Source organism: Neomonachus schauinslandi, chromosome 6 (assembly GCF_002201575.2).
Source record: "Neomonachus schauinslandi chromosome 6, ASM220157v2, whole genome shotgun sequence".
In the NCBI taxonomy this organism is placed as follows: domain Eukaryota; kingdom Metazoa; phylum Chordata; class Mammalia; order Carnivora; family Phocidae; genus Neomonachus; species Neomonachus schauinslandi.
In genome coordinates, this window is record NC_058408.1 from 4287280 (window position 1) to 4306350 (window position 19071).

The following is a 19071-nucleotide window of genomic DNA, read 5'->3' on the forward strand; positions in this document are numbered from 1 at the left end:
TCAGCTCTGTGGAAGCCTTAATTAGCATCTGTCTCTCTCTCTGAGTCCATCCCGTCCACATGTGCAGGTCGCATGCCCTTGGACAGAGCTGGTTTCATAAACAGAAGAGTAAGCAAGTACTCGTGTAGTATAACTTGAGACGTGTCACAATCTCTGCTGCCCAAAATATCTTCCCGGCCAAATGCCACAGTGCCTAGAATTCCCAGCGTGAAACCCACTGCAGCGAGTCCTACCTGCCCTTCACCTCATCCTCTCCCCGGGTGTCTGCACATATGAATCACAGCCCCCCCATCCAGGCCTGGCTCAGTAACACTCTTTCGTGGAGCATCCCATGATCCTCCATTTGCAAGTGATCCCTCACTATTCTGAATTCATGCATCGTTTATGATACATATGACTTCATGTTTACACATGTGTGCTGTTTCCCACTAGGCACAGTCTTGAGGGTCAATCCCTCATGGAGGTCTTATTTATCTTGGTACCACTGTCCCATCCCCAGAGCGGGCCCCTTGTTTGGAACCAGTATCTGACCCGTGGATGCCATGTGGTGAGTGGGTGGTAAGCCAGCTTCACCTGGGCTGAGGTTTTGTTGTCCACCAGCTCCACATACCCCTCAACTGTCACTCTGCTTCTCAAAGTTTCATTTCCTTCCTATGAACTAAGGCCACCTGAGAGTTCTAAAATGCCAGAGTTCTCCCAGCCATCATCACTAACCCACTGGCTGAGTTTACAGCACACATCGGTTCAGCAAATGCTCAACATGACCCGCATCCATTGTTGGAAGTGGCTTGACAATGTCCACACTGCAGTGAAGGTTTTAAAAAGAAAAAAAGGTAAAGAGAATAATAAAATGAGGCCAAAGGAAGAGTAAACACACAGAAATAAATTCTCTATAGTCCTATTGAGTTATAAAGGTGGGGCAAGAATTCACCTTTGAGCTTCCCAGCAACCAAAGCAAAAAGATTCGAAAGTAAAAGTACATTAGTTGTCCAAGAAAGGGCAACTCTTCCTGATATTAAGATCTCAGAGAAAGTGATGTAGTAGGCATTGCCCAACAATGAATACACCAGAGAGTTTCATAGAACGGTTTCCTGCTTCATCCTTGCATACAAGAATGTTCCGGTGATCTAGCACTCTACCACGACCCCAAAATCGTGGTTTCAAATGATAGCAATCCTTTAGTATTATCTCACTGGGGACTGCCTGGGTTCAGCCAAGCAGTTCTGGCTCAAGTACTCTTAGAGAGCTGCAATCAGACAGTGGCTTGGTCTGGAATCATCTGGAGCCTAGAAGTAGCTGAAGGCTAGAACAGCCGGGCCCCTTCGGATACCTGTAGGTGCTCTCTCCATGAAACTTCAGCATGGGAGTCTTAGAGCAGCCAGAGTTCTTACGTGGAAGCTCGGGTGGAAAGGGAGAGGGCCAGGCAGGCTTTCCCACCTCTCAGAAGCCGTCTTGAAACTCACGTGGCATCACTTCTTCCTCAGTCTGTTTACCAGACACAAGTCACTAGGGCCAACCCACACTCAAGGGCAGGGAGATGAGCCTCCATAGTTCGATGGAAGACTGTCCAAAAGTATGAGAACATGTTTTAAAGCCATCGTAAATTACACAACAGAAATCTGCGGCCCAATAAATGCTCTTCTTTTGAAAGCCACAGAAGAGATAGTCTGACTTAACTGAGGGGTTAAAATCTACCACATCTAGGGCTGTGCTGCCCAATGTGGCAGGTAGGCACTGGCATGCACGGCTATTTTAAATTATTTTTTTTTAAGATTTTATTTATTTATTTGACAGAGAGAGACACAGCGAGAGAGGGGACACAAGCAGGGGGAGTGGGAGAGGGAGAAGCAGGCTTCCCGCGGAGCAGGGAGCCCGATGCGGGGCTCGATCCCAGGACCCTGGGATCATGACCTGAGCCGAAGGCAGACGCTTAACGACTGAGCCACCCAGGCGTCCCTATTTTAAATTATTTAAGATAAAACAAAAAAGTATGAATGCTATTCTTCAGTCTTAATAGCCACATTTCGAATATTCAGTAACCACCGGTGGCTAGGGCTATCATACTTTATAGCACATTTATAGAGCATTCCCATTATTGTAGCAAGTTCTATTGGCCATTACTGATCTGGAATAATGAGACCACTGTATATCCTTTAGCTGTCATGCTCATGCTTCTTATTAAAGCACTGGTAGGCATTGGGCAGCAGAAATGTCTGAATTTCAACATTTGACAAGAGTATGAACTGCATGAAGTCTGTACTGTTAATGAAGGAGAGGCCCATAGAGCTTGAAAATCAATAGGATGAAAGATAGCTTCACTTCCCTTAAAGTAAATGAAGACCCTAACCAAGACCCAGATTGCTGGCCACCCCACCTCCATGTGGGGGTTTCCAGAAACTGTCTCCTACAAACAGTGAAGAAAGAAAGATAAAATCTAAGCTACAAAGTAAATCTCCTCACTCCTTCATTCAACCAGTGTTTACTGAGCAGGCCTGGATGCTACTCTGTACACTTGAGAACATTTCCAAAATAGATTTTACTAATCTCCTAGGCCCCACAAACAAACAAACAAATGTCAATAATGCACCCAAGAAATATCTACTTTAAAATGGCATAATTTTCTTGTGAAGCCATCAGAGAAAAATGGTTGCAAAATATACCCCTTAGTAGCTGAAAGATTGTCCAGCTATACATAATCATCAGCTACAAGCCAATTAAATTGAAAATACTATCTGCCAAAAATGATGATTTGGGATTTAGAAAAGTCCAAGTCAAGCCACTCTGTTTTCCAGTAAGACAGAGAGGCCATTTCTGGTTAGTGACAACAAAATTATTTCACCAGCAGAGAGAATAGTTATTTTTATACTTTTCATAATAGGGGCATGTGCAGCTAGATCATGCATAAATTGTTGCAAATCATTAAGAAACGAATTAAAAAGAAGCACTGGAGGAAGCAGAAGCAGAACACTGTCCCATTTTTTAAAGACTGGAATTACTATCTGATCTGTTAGGAGACCATTCTCATGAAGGCTTTCCATGGTCTAAAGCTCAGGTTGAATGGAAGCATTAGTTACTGGATCCTGAATCCCAGCTGTGCTGAATGTCTTCTGTCTGGCCTCCCCATCCCCTGTGGCCACCTCCACCCCCTGCCCTGTGCCCCAGGAGACTGGCCCTGTGGACTGCATAAGTAGGCTCCCTTACCCCTTTGTTTCTGAAACTCAGCCAATAGATGGCATTAACAGGAGGTTAGAGGATGGGAAGATAGAAAGGCTAGGCTCTTTGTGCCCCCAGCTCCCTCCCTGCCAGGCCACCATGGGTTGGCTCTATTTCCCAAGCAAAGGTTACAGTTCTTGTCTCCATAGAGTTGCCCTCTCCAATGCCAGGATTCTTCAGCCCTGGGAGCTGCAATGGATCCCAAGGTCCTATACGAACGCTTGTAGTCTTTTCTCAACCTTGTTTTTACCTTTTTGTATAATTCCTTTTATTAACCTCTTTTCAGGTTTTCAGTTTGTGTGGGCTGTTTCTGACAAGCCCTGATATGCTAGCCCATTACTAGCTTTATGTACAGAGACCAAAGCAAGATCGATTCATTTATAAGAAATCTTAAAGCTACTCCTGACAAAATTTTCCAACACATAATAGTGTAACATGGTTAATGATGAAATATCATACCTAAGTCCAACCTGTTCCTCATAGAAAATATCAGTCAGAAAAAATCTAAGAAATTCAGAACTGTAATTTATGAAACACAAAACCAACACAACATTTAAGGGAAGAGTCCACCAAAATAATGGTTCTATGATTTGATAAAACAATACTGTCCTTTTAAAAGAAGCAGGGCAAGGAAGACTTCAACCAGATAAAATTAATAAGAGTAAACAAATCAGCTCTCAATTGGAGCAGAACTTGAGCAGTTCTGGTTATGAGAAGTCTTCAGAAGGCACTTTGTAATCAACAGGACTTACATGAGGAAGCAAAACCAGAATCTAATCAGTGAAGAGATTCGTTCTCCCAAAGAGAAGTGCAGTCATCCTTGAGTTAAAGACAGTGCACCTGAAACTAATATAACATTTATGTTAACTATACTGGAATTAAAATAAAAGACTTTTTAAAAAGGGCATTGCAGTTGCCCTACCCTCCACCACCGTGGGGCGGGGAATGAAAGTCAGGCAGATCTGCTTTCCCATCTCTCCAAATCAAAATCTTCTATAAAGTAGAGAAAGTGATATCTTCAATGTAGGGTAGGCATGAGGATTAAATAGAAAAATGCATGTAAAATACCAAGTACAATCTTTAATGCATTAAAGTCTGTTCAACAAATGGAAATCCAAAAAGGAAACCAAAGAGTTATACCCAACACCAGTCTGAAACTCAGCACGATCAGGAAAAAAAGATGGGAAGGAATAAGCTGATGAAGTATCCCTGGTCTACCGTTGGTCGTGTACATCTTGAGGACCTTCATAATAGATGGATTCCCTTCCCAAAGAGACCATAAGGAATAGTCACCTAAGGGAATTTTCTCATAATCTGCCCTGGAAGAGCTTCAACATTTTTCTTCTTCCACCATCTTGTGTTTTGAGGTTAATTGATACTTTTTCCCCACTGCACTATGGTGGTCATTTCTTGCTGTCACAAACTATCCTGGAGGCCAGCAGAGGTGAAAGGGGAATTAGACTGAACTAGACAACTATTGGCAACCATGGTGCCCTTCCAGTTGGCCAGGAGTTCCCCTGGCACCTTATTCCAGAAATGTCCTGAATATGTGCCCAACTGCATCCTCTACTTGGTTTTTTGGGACCATCTCATCTGAGTGGTGAAACATTGCCTTTGCCTGGGTTGGCCACATCCCAGAAGTAAGACCATCATTTTCTCACAGAAGGATTACCCTCCTTTGTATGTCATGGGTTATGTCAGAGACACGTTACTGACTCTACTTCTAGATGGAATTCATATTTTGACAGCAATTTATAAGACAAGGAGGTACTTCAGCAGGACCCTAAGGAAGTGGGACTGAGGACAGAGTATTTTGACAAGTGAGAGGAAGAGTGTTCCAGGGACTGAACCAATGCGCTATGTTGAGAAGACCAAGGAAATCACATATGAGAGAATCCTAACGCCAATTCAGAAATTCTCCTCTATCCCTGGAGTTAGCTAACAGATCCCCAATTCTGCAACCATGGCCCAGTTGCCCCAGCTTTCCTCCTCCTGGGTTTGTCATTCCATGATCCTCAAGGACAAGGTCCCAGTGGACTCCTCAATGAAATGCTGTTTGGTGAGCAAAGCAAACTCAAGAAGAGATCAACATGCAGTGCACATCTGCCATGTGCAAGGCATTACACAGCACATTTCTATAAATGTTATCATAGTTAATCCTGATAGTAATCTCATAAATAGACAATGTAATTCCTATTTCACAAGCACAGAAGCAAAGACTCAGAAGTTCAGTAACCTTCCCAAGGTTAACTTGCAGAACTACCAAGGCACTGGGCCTCCCCAGTTTCCTAGCCCATTCTCTTTCCCTTCTGCTCCATGTTCATCAGGACTCCACCCCATTATTCACCATCTTTCCCTGCAGCTGAGACTTTTAACACCTATCCTTGCTCCATCATCAGTCCTTCATTCTGTACACAATGCTGCCAATGACTTTCAGAAAGTCATATATCCCAAGTACACAGCCTCCTCCTACTCTACAATTTACCTGATGTAACTGGGTGTTTAATAAGGGACACCTGTATCATTCATCTATTGCTGCATGGTAAACCATCCCAAAGTTAGAGGCTTAAAACAACCATATATTATATCTCATGTGGCTGTGAGTCATTTGGGCCATTCTCCATTGGTCTTGCCTGAAGCACCTGCCCCCCGAAAAGCCATATTTAGCTGAAGCATTAGCCAGGTACAGGGCTACACTGGGACTGTTTGGGGTGACAGGGCCTCTCTCCCCATGTGGTATCAGCAGACTTCCTCACAGCATGGTTGTCTCAGGGCAGCTTCCAAGAGGACAAAGCCAGAGTGAAAGCAGTTTTCAAGCCTCTGCTTGTACCACAGGCGCCGACGTCCCATTGACCAAAGCAAATCTTGTAGCCATGGCCAGAAGTCATCGTGGGGGGAGGCTACTCAAGGCGTTGATACCACAAGGTGTAACTCATTGAGGGTTATTACTTTAACAATGTACCATAGTCTCCCCTTGTGGCCCAATGATTCACATTTCTTCCATTTGAAAAATGCACTACCCCTCCCAAACCACCAAAGATCTCAGCCAGTCATGGTGCCAAACTTCCAGTCCAGGACGTCCTGATCTGTCTCAGGTCCAGATGTGGGCTGAGGCTGCTGAGGTGAATTTCGTCATGCAGCTTCTCAGGTGTGGCTTTTCATCATTCCAGACCCGTGGACTAAAAAAAAAATGTTATCTGCTCCAGACATATTGAGCACACAATTTTGAGAGGACATACCCAATAGATACTCCCACTTTAAAGGGGGAGGAACAGGGAGCCACATAGCTGTCATTGGTCCATAGCGATTTTGAAATCCAGCTGGACCAAAGTTGCAGGGCCTCCGACTCTGAGTGCAGGAAATGGTTCTTGCATAGAGCTGGCTTTACTCCCTGGAGGTGCCTGGCCCTGCCCCTCTGAAATGGTCTTCCTTTGCAAAAACAAATAGCCTATGTTTGCCACTAAGTGATTTTTCTCTGCTTGCTTCCTGCGCCATTTAGTCTAAACTGGTCAGATTCTCTTATAAACCTTGTGGGCTTTCTACATACCAGGCTATGGTCCATTTCATTACACATAAGCTATACCAACAATTATTTTTGAGACATGCCTCTACTTTGGTCAGCATGTCAAGGTGCTATCAAAAAAAAAAAAATGCCCTTAAAATTCTTAGAAGCCCTTTTGTCTAGCTAAGAGAATCCAGTAGACACCATTTGAGATCTTTCTGTGGTCCTCACAAAGTCTTACAGCCACTCTTGATTCGATCTGGATCCTGCAGTCATTTCTTATTTTGAGAATCTTTTGCCAGTTGGAGAGACTGAAAATGTGAAGTGGTTTTCTTTCCCAGGCTAGCATACCCTGGACCCTGCATATCAACTTAAATTCTGCTTCTGAACAGAGCAGTTGTTTCTGGAATGCATCCCTCTCTCCTCATACCCTATTAAATACAACTTTTTAAGGTAATTGACCCCTCCAGCATCACAGATGGAAACCTTAAGCCAAGCCCACAGCTTCCTTAGGTGCATTTTCTATCTTCCAGGTCCCTGGAGGGGGCAGTGCTGCCGGGTGGGGCTCTGCTAAGTGACATGGGCTTCCCGGGATCCCTCCAGTCTCAGCCTCCTCTCGGGTCTCCGGGCTCCACCAGAAGTCTGCTTGCTGTCCCCACAGCCTCTGCCAGACTCTCAGTCCCAGAGCCACTGCCACATAGTATAGGATTTTATTACAGCAACATGTCACTTCTGGGTATCTCTGTGTAATAAACCTCCCCAAAACTTAGTGACCTAACCATTTATTACTTGTCACGATTCTGTGAGTTAGCTGGGTCCCTCTTTGGCAGGTCATGTCTTGGATCACTTGTGCAGCTGCATTCACCTGAGGGACCCTTGGGGACAGACTCAACAGCCCTTTCCTGCTGCATGGTATTGACTTCTGGGCTTCCTCATAGCCCAGTGATCTCAGGGTTCCTGGAGGACAAGGCTTACTGAGGGTGCAAGTGTTTTTTAAGCCTCCACCTCCATCACATCTGTGGGTGCCTCATGGGCCAAACAAGTCATGCGGCTGAGCCCAGCATCATCGTGGAAGAGGACCCTGTAAGGGTGTGGCTACTGGGAGGTGCAATTCGCTGGGTCTGTGGCTGTAACAAACTCCTGCAGCACCAAAATGTAAGTTTTGTGGGTTTTGCCCTGTATCTTCATTCAAGTATACAGCCCAATATCTTGTGCACTTGGGCATCTTCGGTGTACACATCTGTGTAACTGAACTGAAGAGGCACAGGATTTTGGAAATGCAAGGACCAAAAAGGCTGAAAGCTACTATAGCCTTGGAGATCCCAAACACTATAAAACAAAGGTAACCATTACAAAAACTTTTTCCCCACCAACTTTCCAAAGTTCTTGTGAACGAGGTATCTTTTCTGGTTGAAGGTCTTTAGGGTATCACGAATTTCAAATAAATAGCTCTAACACATCAGTTGTTTCTGCTATGGTCAGAGGCAATTCTAGAAATAAATTCTATGTGAATTTGAGAAACCCCTGATCCTAAATAGCTGTTTGAACATCTGAACAATCACATGTCTATCCCTCAGTATTTGCACAAGAGAAAAGGAATTGAATAGAATTACTGGCATTTCAAAGCCAGTATTTGAATTTTGCTAAGATCAGACACGAGACTTGATTTGTCTTTCTCATTGACGGAAAAGGTATGCTTAGTTTTTCACTAAAATAAAGAGAATCATGAATGTGTTTTAATGGCCTCAAAGACTCTCTTTCCATCAATCATTTTCTCCAGAAGAGGTTGGGGTTTTTCATCAACAGCAGTGGGTAATGATGAACACATTTTGAAACTGTCTCTTGATTAATGATGTCTTGCCTTCAACGATTGATAGGCCATAAAACTCTCTGCTAAAAGACACGTTCTTCCCTTGCTACCGGTTGTGATTCTAAGGATCCAGGCATGTTTGCCCCCTTTTTCCCCCACGAAGCAGAACATCCCTTCCAAGGGCGACAAGGGGATTCACTGAGAGCTGGACTCGCATGCGGTGGTTTTCTGTTCTGTTTGTTTGCTTCCTTGTTATACAATTAACTTTCTGCCTCAATTTCCAGCCTTCAAATGGCTAATGATGTTCCGACCCCCAACGGGGGGGCGGGGAACAACAGGAAGAGTTCCCGAACCTATTCTTTGGGACCAGATGGGGTCACTAACACACTGCAAGCCGAGGGCAGGGGTAATGGACATCACAGTTGCTCTCTCACTGAGATGCCTACTACCAATTAGTCCCGATAAGTACCTGGAGCCTCCTTTGACGATGATGATAACCAGAGCCAGCATTTATTGATCTCTCGCTGTGCCGAGCACTGTTCAAAGCACTTCACATGGATTAACGCATTTAATCCTCACCATCCTGTGAGGTAGGTGCTATGATTATCTCCACTTGATAGAGGACGGCACTGAGGGGTAAAGCAATTTGTTTGCTTAGCTCTAAAAGGCAGAGCTAGGATTTGAACCCACCACCAGCTCTGTTCCTTCAAAGATACTAGCCTTGTGAAGAATTCAAAATTCCTTCCTGCGTCTATGACCTTGGGGACTGTACCTTCAGCAGCAAGTCACTGACATTTGTACACATGGGATGTTAGCAGGCCTAACTTTCTGAGGATTCGCACAAATGGTTAACAGAAAGGCAATTACAGAAGCTCTGGCCGGTCCCATTAGGCAGTGAACCTCAGGCTATGTCCTGTTCTCTTGGACTGTCTGGACATCTACATTCTCCTGGAACTTGGATGGAGCTGCTACCCAGAGCTGGGACCCTCGTGCCATCCACCCTCCTCAGCCGCCACCACTGTGCCCCCCCAACCAGTCAATCCCAACGTGTTTCCCGAGGACCTACTATATGCCAGGCCCCAGAGCAAGCCCAGGAGATAGACCTGCATCCTGGCAGCTTTCGGCCCCCAACAGCCCTGACGCCCAATTGGAGAAACATGATTAATTTGGGGAAATACCAATGTGGAAGTAATGAGAGGGGATGTTTTTAAAAGATTCAAACTAAACCACCTTTATGGTCCCTTCCAACCCCACCCCCGTCCTGCTGATTTCTCTCTAAGGCAAGCATTTATTAGTTTGATTTCAACACACACACTTGTACTTGTAATTACTATATAATATCTGTTTACTTTTTTAAATGAAAATGAATTTAAATTAATCTTGTTTTGTGAATTTCAAGGCACCCCCTGAGATAAATGAAGACACTCCAGGGTGTCATCAAACCAGTGCTGGGAATCCTTGCTCTAAAGAGTAGAGAAGCAAGCTCATTAAACCTTCAAGGAGCCAGAGGGGAGAAATGTATATAGATACACAGATCGAGCACAGTAAAGAGGGAGTTTTATATGTCTATTACTCACTTATATACACATACACACACAAATACCTATGAAAGGTGGTGCACCAAAATGTGGTTATCTTTAGACGAACTGTCTGTTGTAAATTTAGCACCAATGCCCCCTCATTATTAAAGCCTCCGCACCACAGAGGAGATTCTGGGAACGACATTTCCAAAAGTGGGAAGAGGCCATTATTTTCCAGAGTTGGACAAATGCGTAGAGAGGTTCCACACAGCATCCTGGTAAATCTCTTGACACTCCCCACATTAGTGCTGCGGACCGAGACAACTGGTGGGAATTTTCCAGATGTTCTTGAGCTTTATAGTAGAGTGGCTTGCAGGCACGGTGTTTGAGAGCCTCTCACTTAGATGTCATGAGCTAAGATCAGTCATCTGGGACCTTTGCTACCATGGACCATCCCACAGGTATGCAAACCTCTAATGCCCTTATATTGCTTCTCTTTATATTTGGAAAACATAGAGTGGCTTCTCTTTGAATACCAACTAATATAATTAGGTGATAGGTAATCATTTTTCCTTTTTTGTGTATATATATATTAGCAAGAGGCCTCATCTGGGAGAGCTTTCTATGCCAGTCTACAAATGTTGGAATGTTTTGTCTTGAAGGCAGTAAGGAATTCCTGGGGAACTGGAAGTGGGATCTGTGTTCTGTGAGAGTCACCACAACTGCGCAGAGGGGGAATGTGCAGAGGCTGGGATGGTGGAGGCCAGTCCAGAGGGGAAATGTGTAGGGGCTGGGATCGTGGGGGCCGGTCCAGACAGCCATGGGGGTGACGGGCCCTAAGAAGATGCCGCAGAGATGGGGTGGGAAGAAGTTCTGCTGCGGGGCTGGGGGGTGGGACAGGGGGTGGTCCATGGCTCCTTCCCCTTTCCCCCAAACTGCAGGGAGGCTGGGGGCACTTAAATTGAAGGATGAGACATCAGGCAACTTCTGGCATGCCCGGAATGTGCTTCATAGGTGGAGAGAGTGGAAAATGATGTTTCAAGAATTCCTCCAGAAAGGAAATCTGAGAACCAAGCCCTTCCTTGGAACAAAAACAGGAAAGTCACAATGTACATCTAAGCATATTTTTCTTGGACATCTTCCTAACGTGTAGATAAAGCAATAAACTGTCTCAATCAGGGACTGTTGGGTGTTTCTAAATGACTTCGAGCTTTGACCCAGGCCAGTTAGGCCTCTGCCTGTGCTGGGCGGTTCCTCTGACCACCACCCTGCTCAGCCAAAGCTCCTCGGCTCCAGAGAGGAGACACCTAGACATGGCCTCTTGTGGTCATGTTGTAGGTGCTGCCAAGGGCTGTCAAGCAGAAGGGGGAACACAGCTGCAGGACAAAGGGGTCTTACACCAGGGCTTCTCAGGTGTAGGTGTGCAAATGAACCACCTGGGGATCCCACAGGTCTGGGGTGGGCCTGAGACCCTGCATTTCTCAAAGCCCCCAGGTGATGCCAAGGCTGCTCAACTGTGGGCTATAGTTTGAGAAAGACAGGTCCAAAAGCAGTCAGAAGAACAGCCAGGCGATTGGTTAGGTGACCAGAGGGAATAAGATGCTGACCATTCCTGAGCTCCCTTGACTCACTGTATTTGCTGCCTCTGCACTGGAAAATGGACCTGTGCAGTCTACAGTTTTGGGCACTGGAAGACTTAAAACAAGGGGGAAAGACACTAGAAATAAGACAGCAATTGAGAAACCTCAAAGATCTAGTATTGCAACCAGCATGTTAAGGATAAGAAAAGAAAGAAAAGAGGGCCTCTGCATTCCTTGTCTATTGCTACATCACAAATTGCCACAAACTTAGTAAAGAAATATCCATTTATTATCTCAGAGTTCTGTAGGTCAGAAGTCTGACTACAGTTTAGCTAGATCCTCTGCTCAGGGTCTCATCAGGCTGAAATCAAGACACCAGACGGGTGGCTACAACTATCACTGGAGGCTCCAGGTCCTTTTCCAAGCTCGTTCAGACACAGAATTCACTTCCTTGCAGTTGTAGGACTGAAGTCCCGGCTTTCTTGGTAACTGTCAGCTGGGGACCACTTCAGCTCCTGGAGGCCACCTCACCACACGGTCTCCTTTGGCCAAGTAACATGACATAATCATGAGAGCCATATCCTTGCACAAAAGGGTGTTGGCCTTTGGAGTGGTCTTAGAATTCTGCCAACCACAGCAACCTATGAGTGCCCATCTCACCCTGGAGATATTTCAGCATAAGTGTGATCCCTTCATTTGTTCTCATCAGGCTCCAAATCGTCCTGTGCACCACTGATGTGCCAGCACTTCGCTAGGGACTTTACACATTTCTAGCGTATTCAGCCATCTCAGCCCTTAATGATCTATATTATTGTAGACATCTATATTTGTTCTAGGAGACCTAGAACTTTTTTTTTTTAAGATTTTATTTATTTATTTGAGAGAGGGAATGAGAGACAGCACAAGAGGGAAGAGGGTCAGAAGGAGAAGCAGACTCCCCGCAGAGCAGGGAGCCCGACACGGGACTCGATCCCGGGGCCTCCAGGATCACGGCCTGAGCCGAAGGCAGTCGCTTAACCAACTGAGCCACCCAGGCGCCCGAGACCTAGAACTTCTAAGTAACTTGGTCTAGCGACACAGTTTAGTGACTCAGTGACTTTTATAGAATGGATTGGGTCCCAATGAGTGACCATTAATTTCCTCACCTAGAAACAGAGAGGTGAAGCCAGGAGATCTCCGAGGTTCCTTCCAATTTTGACAACTACTCCATGAAAACTGCATGTTGAGATGTTCGGTAATTTCTTCCTTTTGGATTCCAGGCAAAGCCAAGGCTGTAGCAGCATGAACAGTGGACATGAGAGAGCTCACCCAAAGGGTTTCCATCACACAGGTGGCTCTTAGCTACCTGAGTGCTCCCTCTTCTCTGACTCTGCTCTCCCCTGCCCGGGGCTGATAGCTTTGCACAAACCAAAGCCCAGCCACGTGTCCTTCCCCATCTCCAGCTCCCCTAATAACAGCTTCTGCTCTAAGGTGCCACCCCCCAACATCCCAACATGGAGTCTCCGTGTGCTCCTAGAATGCTCTAAAGGGAAAAATCAAAGTGCCATGAAGGTGATAGAATTGTCGGAAATACAAGATATCAATGGGTAAATTGTGAGATTTCAGTCATGGAATGTTCCATAACAGGGTACAAACCACAAATTTTTCAACAAGACGACAAAGAGAAATAAGGAAAAGCTATCAGTGCCATCTTGTGGAAAGACCTATATTAAAATGTCCAAGGTAATCTGGCCACACCCAGATCATGTTGAAACCTCCACTCAATGCTGATGATGTGCATCCAAGGGACAGCAGGATGGCTCCACTCTTCGTTTACAGCAATGGAGCTGATTGGTGGATGGTCCATTCTGATTGCCTACTTCTTGTGCTATGGCAGTTATTAAATAATTTGTATAGCATCCCTCACTATACGAATACCACAGAAACCCCCATAGCTCCAACACCACACACACACACACACACACACATGCACACACACACACACACAAAACCCACAGTCAAGCTGTCTGTCTCAATCCTCTATACAACATGACTCTCCAAATGTGGGAACTTTACACTGACCTATCCCAGCACCTCATCCCCAACAAATGTAAACATATGTGGACCACAGCTGCTTATGGTATAACTTTCTCTTGCAAAAACAAAGTTGATTTTATTTCACTTCTTGAGTTGATTAGAAATTATTTCTCCTCCTTTGTTCTATCTGAATATTACCTTCATATTAGTTACCTGTTGTTGCATAAAAATTACCCCAAATATGATGGCTTAAAATAATAAATAATTATTATCTCATAGTTTCTGTGGGTTAGGAATTCAAGAGCAGCTTAGCTGGGTGGTTCTGGCTCAGGGAATCCATGAGGTTACTGTCAAGATGCTGGCCATCTAAAGTCTCGATGGGACTGGAGGATCCACTTCCAAAATAGCTAGCTCCCTCATGTGACATTGGCATGAAGGCTCAGTTCCCCACCACATAAATCTCTCCACAAGGCTCCTTGAGTGTCCTCACAACATGGCGGCTGGCTTCTCCAAGGCAAAAACCACAAGGTCTTTTATGACTTAAGAAGTCACATGCCATCACTTCCACCATATCCTACCAGTTACACTTCTATCAGTGTGGGAAAGGACCAGACAAGGCAGGAGGTGGTTCACTGGGACCATCTTGATGGTGGGACATCACACCACCCCCCTTCCTATATCCAATTTCCAAATCATCAGGTTCCAAGTGTGAAATGTGTTTACACAAAGGAAGATCAGCCTACTTAAGACACTGAGAATTCTGACTGCAGTCCAAGGGCCCCAGGAAACCAACCGCAAGCAATCCTTTGCCTTGATGGGACACAGAGGCCGGCTTGGAGCAAGGAATTCTCTGACTCTGGCTTCACCTCTAACTGCCACTGGCATCAAGCCAGTCTGGGAACTGGAAACAGAAATAGGTCAAAACATTTTTATGGACTGGGGAAGGGGGAGCTAGGATGTCCCAAAACTGTTCTGTTGAGCTTGTCAAGGAAGGTTACCTCTACTGTATCACGATGGAGAGAACAAAACAGAAGACAGGAAGACTCCTGTCTTCATACGACTTTTCTGGTGGTTCTTACCCAAGCTTATCTTTCCCCCACCGACTTCTTTAGTGCTTATTATTTTTATTGCACAATTAACTTTTTAATATATATTATCTGATTGTCTTTGATGAGTAATTTAGTGCTTTATTATATGTTATGAGAACAATTATATTGGAGTCTAAATCCTCTCAAGTATGTTGTAAATTCCTTCAAGTCAGGGAAATTAAGCTTATTACTCAGCTCACCATCAGTGTCAACAGACTGTTCTCCAGGAATGTGTTCCCCTCAACATACTCACATACGGGCATTCACGTACACCCGCAATCCCACACACACAGACGACAGAAGAGGAGCTCGACAAAGAGCAAGGCTTATCTATCCCTTATTACAAAAGTAGTAATTAGACTTAGCCAGGATCATACTGATGCAGTCATTATTTCCTTAAAAGCACAGACACGTAAAAAGTGCACCTTGAGAAGGTGCTACATGATACCCTTTATGGTCCACAAACTCATGCACTGAAGAAGAGACACATCGTGCATCGTCCCATAGTCCTGGAGACTCACATACACCCCCAGAAATGTGCATTCACAGTTTCGCCTATGCATTCCTTTTTTTTTTTTCCTTCATTGGCTCTTTTAACATTTTTGAGCACTGTGTATTACTCCTACACTAAGAGGTAACCCCAATCCAATAAAGTAACCGGGAGTACATATTTATACAAGGTGAGAAGTGAGCACAGAACAAGGCAAAATCTTCCTGAGGGTCAGGTAACACTTTATAGAGGAGAAAGGAAAGGACGATCAGTGTTGAATTGGCTGGGGGCGGTGTGCCGGGCGCTGACATGGTTAAGTTACAGAGGTCTGAGCCAAAAAACCATCACAGAGTGGTTTTCCTTTCAGTTCAAGACTCCCAGGCCCAAGACAAAAAATTAAATAGCACCCTTGACCATGGGACACAGCCCAAGGCAAGGACACTGGGCCCTTTTCACCCAGGCTCTGTTGGAAGGGAGGGGCACAGCTGTAGAGAAGAAGGAAACTCCTACAGAATGAGCCAGCTAACCTTTCTCTAAAGGAGGTCCAGGCAGGTGGAAGGATGCTCTCCTGCCCCTGCAGAGACCTGCACAAGTGGAAAGTCACAGTTAGGGGCTCAGGAGAGAAGAGAATCTCTGTCCCCAGCCCCAGAAATGTCTTCCCTCTGAAAAAGATAGGCCTTAAGGTAAGGAGGCAAGGAAGCGCATGGGGTGTGCGGAGTGATATGGGAAGTTTTTCTCTAATGAGTGAAGGCAGCAAAGAAGGGAGAGCAAGACAAAGGGACCAAGAAAGGTTCAGCTTGGAAGAAGCACATGCCGGAGTCTTGTCTCCAAAGTCAGGGCAGCCAGAAACCCTGGGGAGCCACAGCAGGCAAGGAGGGTAAGGAACGGATGCGGATGGGCAAGAAGATTGATCAGGAGTTGGTGGGAAATGGGACTGGCAACAGGAAGGGCCTCCTCAAGGCTCAGATCGCAGGGAAGGGGAGGCAAGGGGGGATCACGCAGCTCCTGGCACCTGGCGAGGGTAGGTGGAGGCAGCGCTTCAGCCTTGTCTCGTTAACTGGTAAGCGGATTTTCCACAGCGTCAGGGGAGCCTCCAAACTTGGCGGAAGAAAAATTCCTTTCCATTTTACTGGAACCAGAGCTTTAAATGGTCAAATGCGCGTCAGTGGCAGGTGGGGACAGGGGAAGGGAAGTACATCTTTATGGCTAAGTGCCCTGGGCTTGGATTCAGAGAGGCCTTGGCTTGCCAGCCCAGCCACAAACTAGTTGCGTGTCCTTGGCCAAGTTAACCAACTTGTCTAAGCCTCAGATTATGTGTGTACAAAAAAGACACAAAAATATGGTCCACGTGTTGTTCTTCCAGAAAGCCTTTGGCGCAGGGCCTGGTACATAAGCAAATTCAACAAGGGTTAACTATTTTCATAATTATAATTAGTCTGCATCACTAGAAGCACATTGTTCAAATGAGGATACCGACGGGTCAGATCACAGCCAAGACGCCGCGTTCAGAGCTAGGTCTCTACCTCTACAAACAACACCAGTGAACTCTGGTCTCCCCATGAGAGGGTGACTCAGAGAGCCTGGAAGTCATAAAATATTAAGAGAAATCCTGCAGTCGTTTAACACAGATGATATTTGGGAGTGTGAGGATGGCCATGTGAAGAGGCAGCATCCTTCCATTTAACTTTAGGAAATAATACTGGGCGTTAAAAATGCCGGAGCCAGGCTGTCCGGTTTCAAATACCCAGACCATTAGTCACCTCACTCAAGTTCCTGAACCTCTCTGGAGCCTCAGTTTCCTCATCTGTAAAGTAGGGTTAATTAGATTACCTGCCTCATAAGCTTATTGTGGCAATTAAATGAGTTAACACAGGTAAAGTGCTAAGAATAGTGTCTGGCATATAGCGAATGCTCAATAAACGTTCATTCTTATGTCGTGGGTTATTATCACTGGTCTATAATTACTATCGCGGATAGAACTTCAGGGCGGCAGATGACAGCCCAGTATTTTTTAATAATCCCAGCAATGGAAAATGAGAATAGTCCTCCGCACAGCGGCGATCGCCCTCACTGGACAGGTTCAGCAAGTCACTGATAAGGGCCAGTCAGTCACCGTAGAGGAGGTTCCTCCCCCGAGGAGGAACCCTTGGGCGTCCCCGGTGAAGAAAGTCAGACCCCAGGAGGCCAGGTCCTGGGACAGCAGGGGCAGTGGACACTGGTGTAATAACTGCCACCAGCCGTCAGGGAGCAGCAGAGCCCGACCCCAGGTTGCCTCGTCCGCACCAGGCAGTTCATCATTCCCTCTGGGTTTGCCTCCCGGCTGTTTGGGTAGCTCCACCAATCCCCGTGCGCTCCGCTGCGGTAGTCCCGCCCAGTACTGAAATCTAACCAATCAACGAGGGCGCTGCTCCGGACCGGGGCCGGATCGCGGCGCCCGTCCCGTCACTCAGAGCCCCGGGTCCGGCGCTTCAGCCCCGCCCCCGAGGCGGCTCAACCAATCCCCGCGGCGGAGCGGGGCGTCGCCGGACGGGGCGCGGAGCCCACGTGGTCGCAGGGCGCGGGCGCCGGTGGGTGGTGCGGGGCACGAAGGGGCGGGCGGGGGTGTGTCCTGCCGCCGCCATGGGCGTGCAGCCCCCCAACTTCTCGTGGGTGCTCCCGGGCCGGCTGGCGGGGCTGGCGCTGCCGCGGCTCCCCGCGCACTACCAGTTCCTGTGGGACCAGGGCGTGCGGCACCTGGTGTCCCTGACGGAGCGCGGGCCCCCGCACAGCGACAGCTGCCCCGGCCTCACGCTGCACCGGCTGCGCATCCCGGACTTCTGCCCGCCGGCCCCCGAGCAGATCGACCGCTTCGTGCGGATAGTGGACGAGGCCAACGCGCGCGGGGAGGTCAGCGGGCGGGGCCTGCCGGGGTCAGCGGGGGACAGGGCGGGGAGAGGCGGGCCGGGCCCGGAAGGGACCTGCGGGGACAGGACGTGAAGCCGGGGGCGGGAGGGGGAGGCCACGGGGAAGCGGCGAGGGGTGTGAGCTGGAGGGAGAAGGGTGGAAAGCAGAGGCCGTTGAGCGCTCTCCTGATGTCACTTCTCGCCCCTGAGAGCCTGAGAACCCTGCGAAGGCCTGGGCCTGTAGGAAGACTGAGAGGGGCCCAAGGGGTGGGGAGGGCATCAGGCTCCACCCCATCAAGCTCCCTCTTCCCAGGCGGTGGGGGTGCACTGCGCCCTGGGCTTCGGCCGCACGGGCACCATGCTGGCCTGCTACCTGGTGAAGGAGCGGGGCCTGGCTGCCGGAGATGCCATCGCTGAAATCCGGCGCCTTCGACCCGGCTCCATCGAGACGTACGATCAGGAGAAAGCCGTCTTCCAATTCTACCAGCGGACTAAGTAAGGGGCCTCAGCTCCTGTCTGCGTCCCGGGCCCTGACCCATGTGTTCAGTGGGGCCAGAGACAGGGACATGCACTGAAAGCTAAGCCCTCTGGCTCCTGCTGGCTCGGGAGACTGAGTAGCTGTTCCCCGCAGGCCGGTCCCGACTGAGGAGCTGGGTGCAGCCGCACTGGGGGGTTGGGGGGTCCCTCTGCTGCTTCCCTGAATAAATAACTTCTAAGAACCAGCCCATAGTGCATAGCACCTTGCAGTTTACCAAGCATGCCCACACGTCAACAAATTTGAGCCTCACCAGAGCCCTGTGACCTGGGATGGCAGCAAGACCACCCCTGCTCTTTGGGTAAGGTAGCTGAGGCTCAGGCCCAAGGCGACACTTCTAGGAAGTGGAAGGGTGGGCCAGGCCTTCAGCCTCTCTAAGATGCTGAGACTCTCGTGTTCTCTGCTGACCTTTGATGTGTCTCCGGGGGAGCTGGT

At 47.4% G+C, this 19071-nt stretch overlaps 1 protein-coding gene across 1 annotated transcript; it reads left to right on the top strand.

The window, feature by feature from the left end:
* Positions 1-17820: 17820 nt before the first annotated feature.
* On the top strand, positions 17821-18826 carry DUSP23 (dual specificity phosphatase 23). Its single transcript, XM_021681923.1, has 2 exons — positions 17821-18105; positions 18415-18826. Exons 1-2 carry the CDS (start codon positions 17839-17841, stop codon positions 18598-18600), a joined length of 453 nt encoding a protein of 150 aa, XP_021537598.1. The 5' UTR covers positions 17821-17838; the 3' UTR covers positions 18601-18826.
* Positions 18827-19071: the final 245 nt, after the last annotated feature.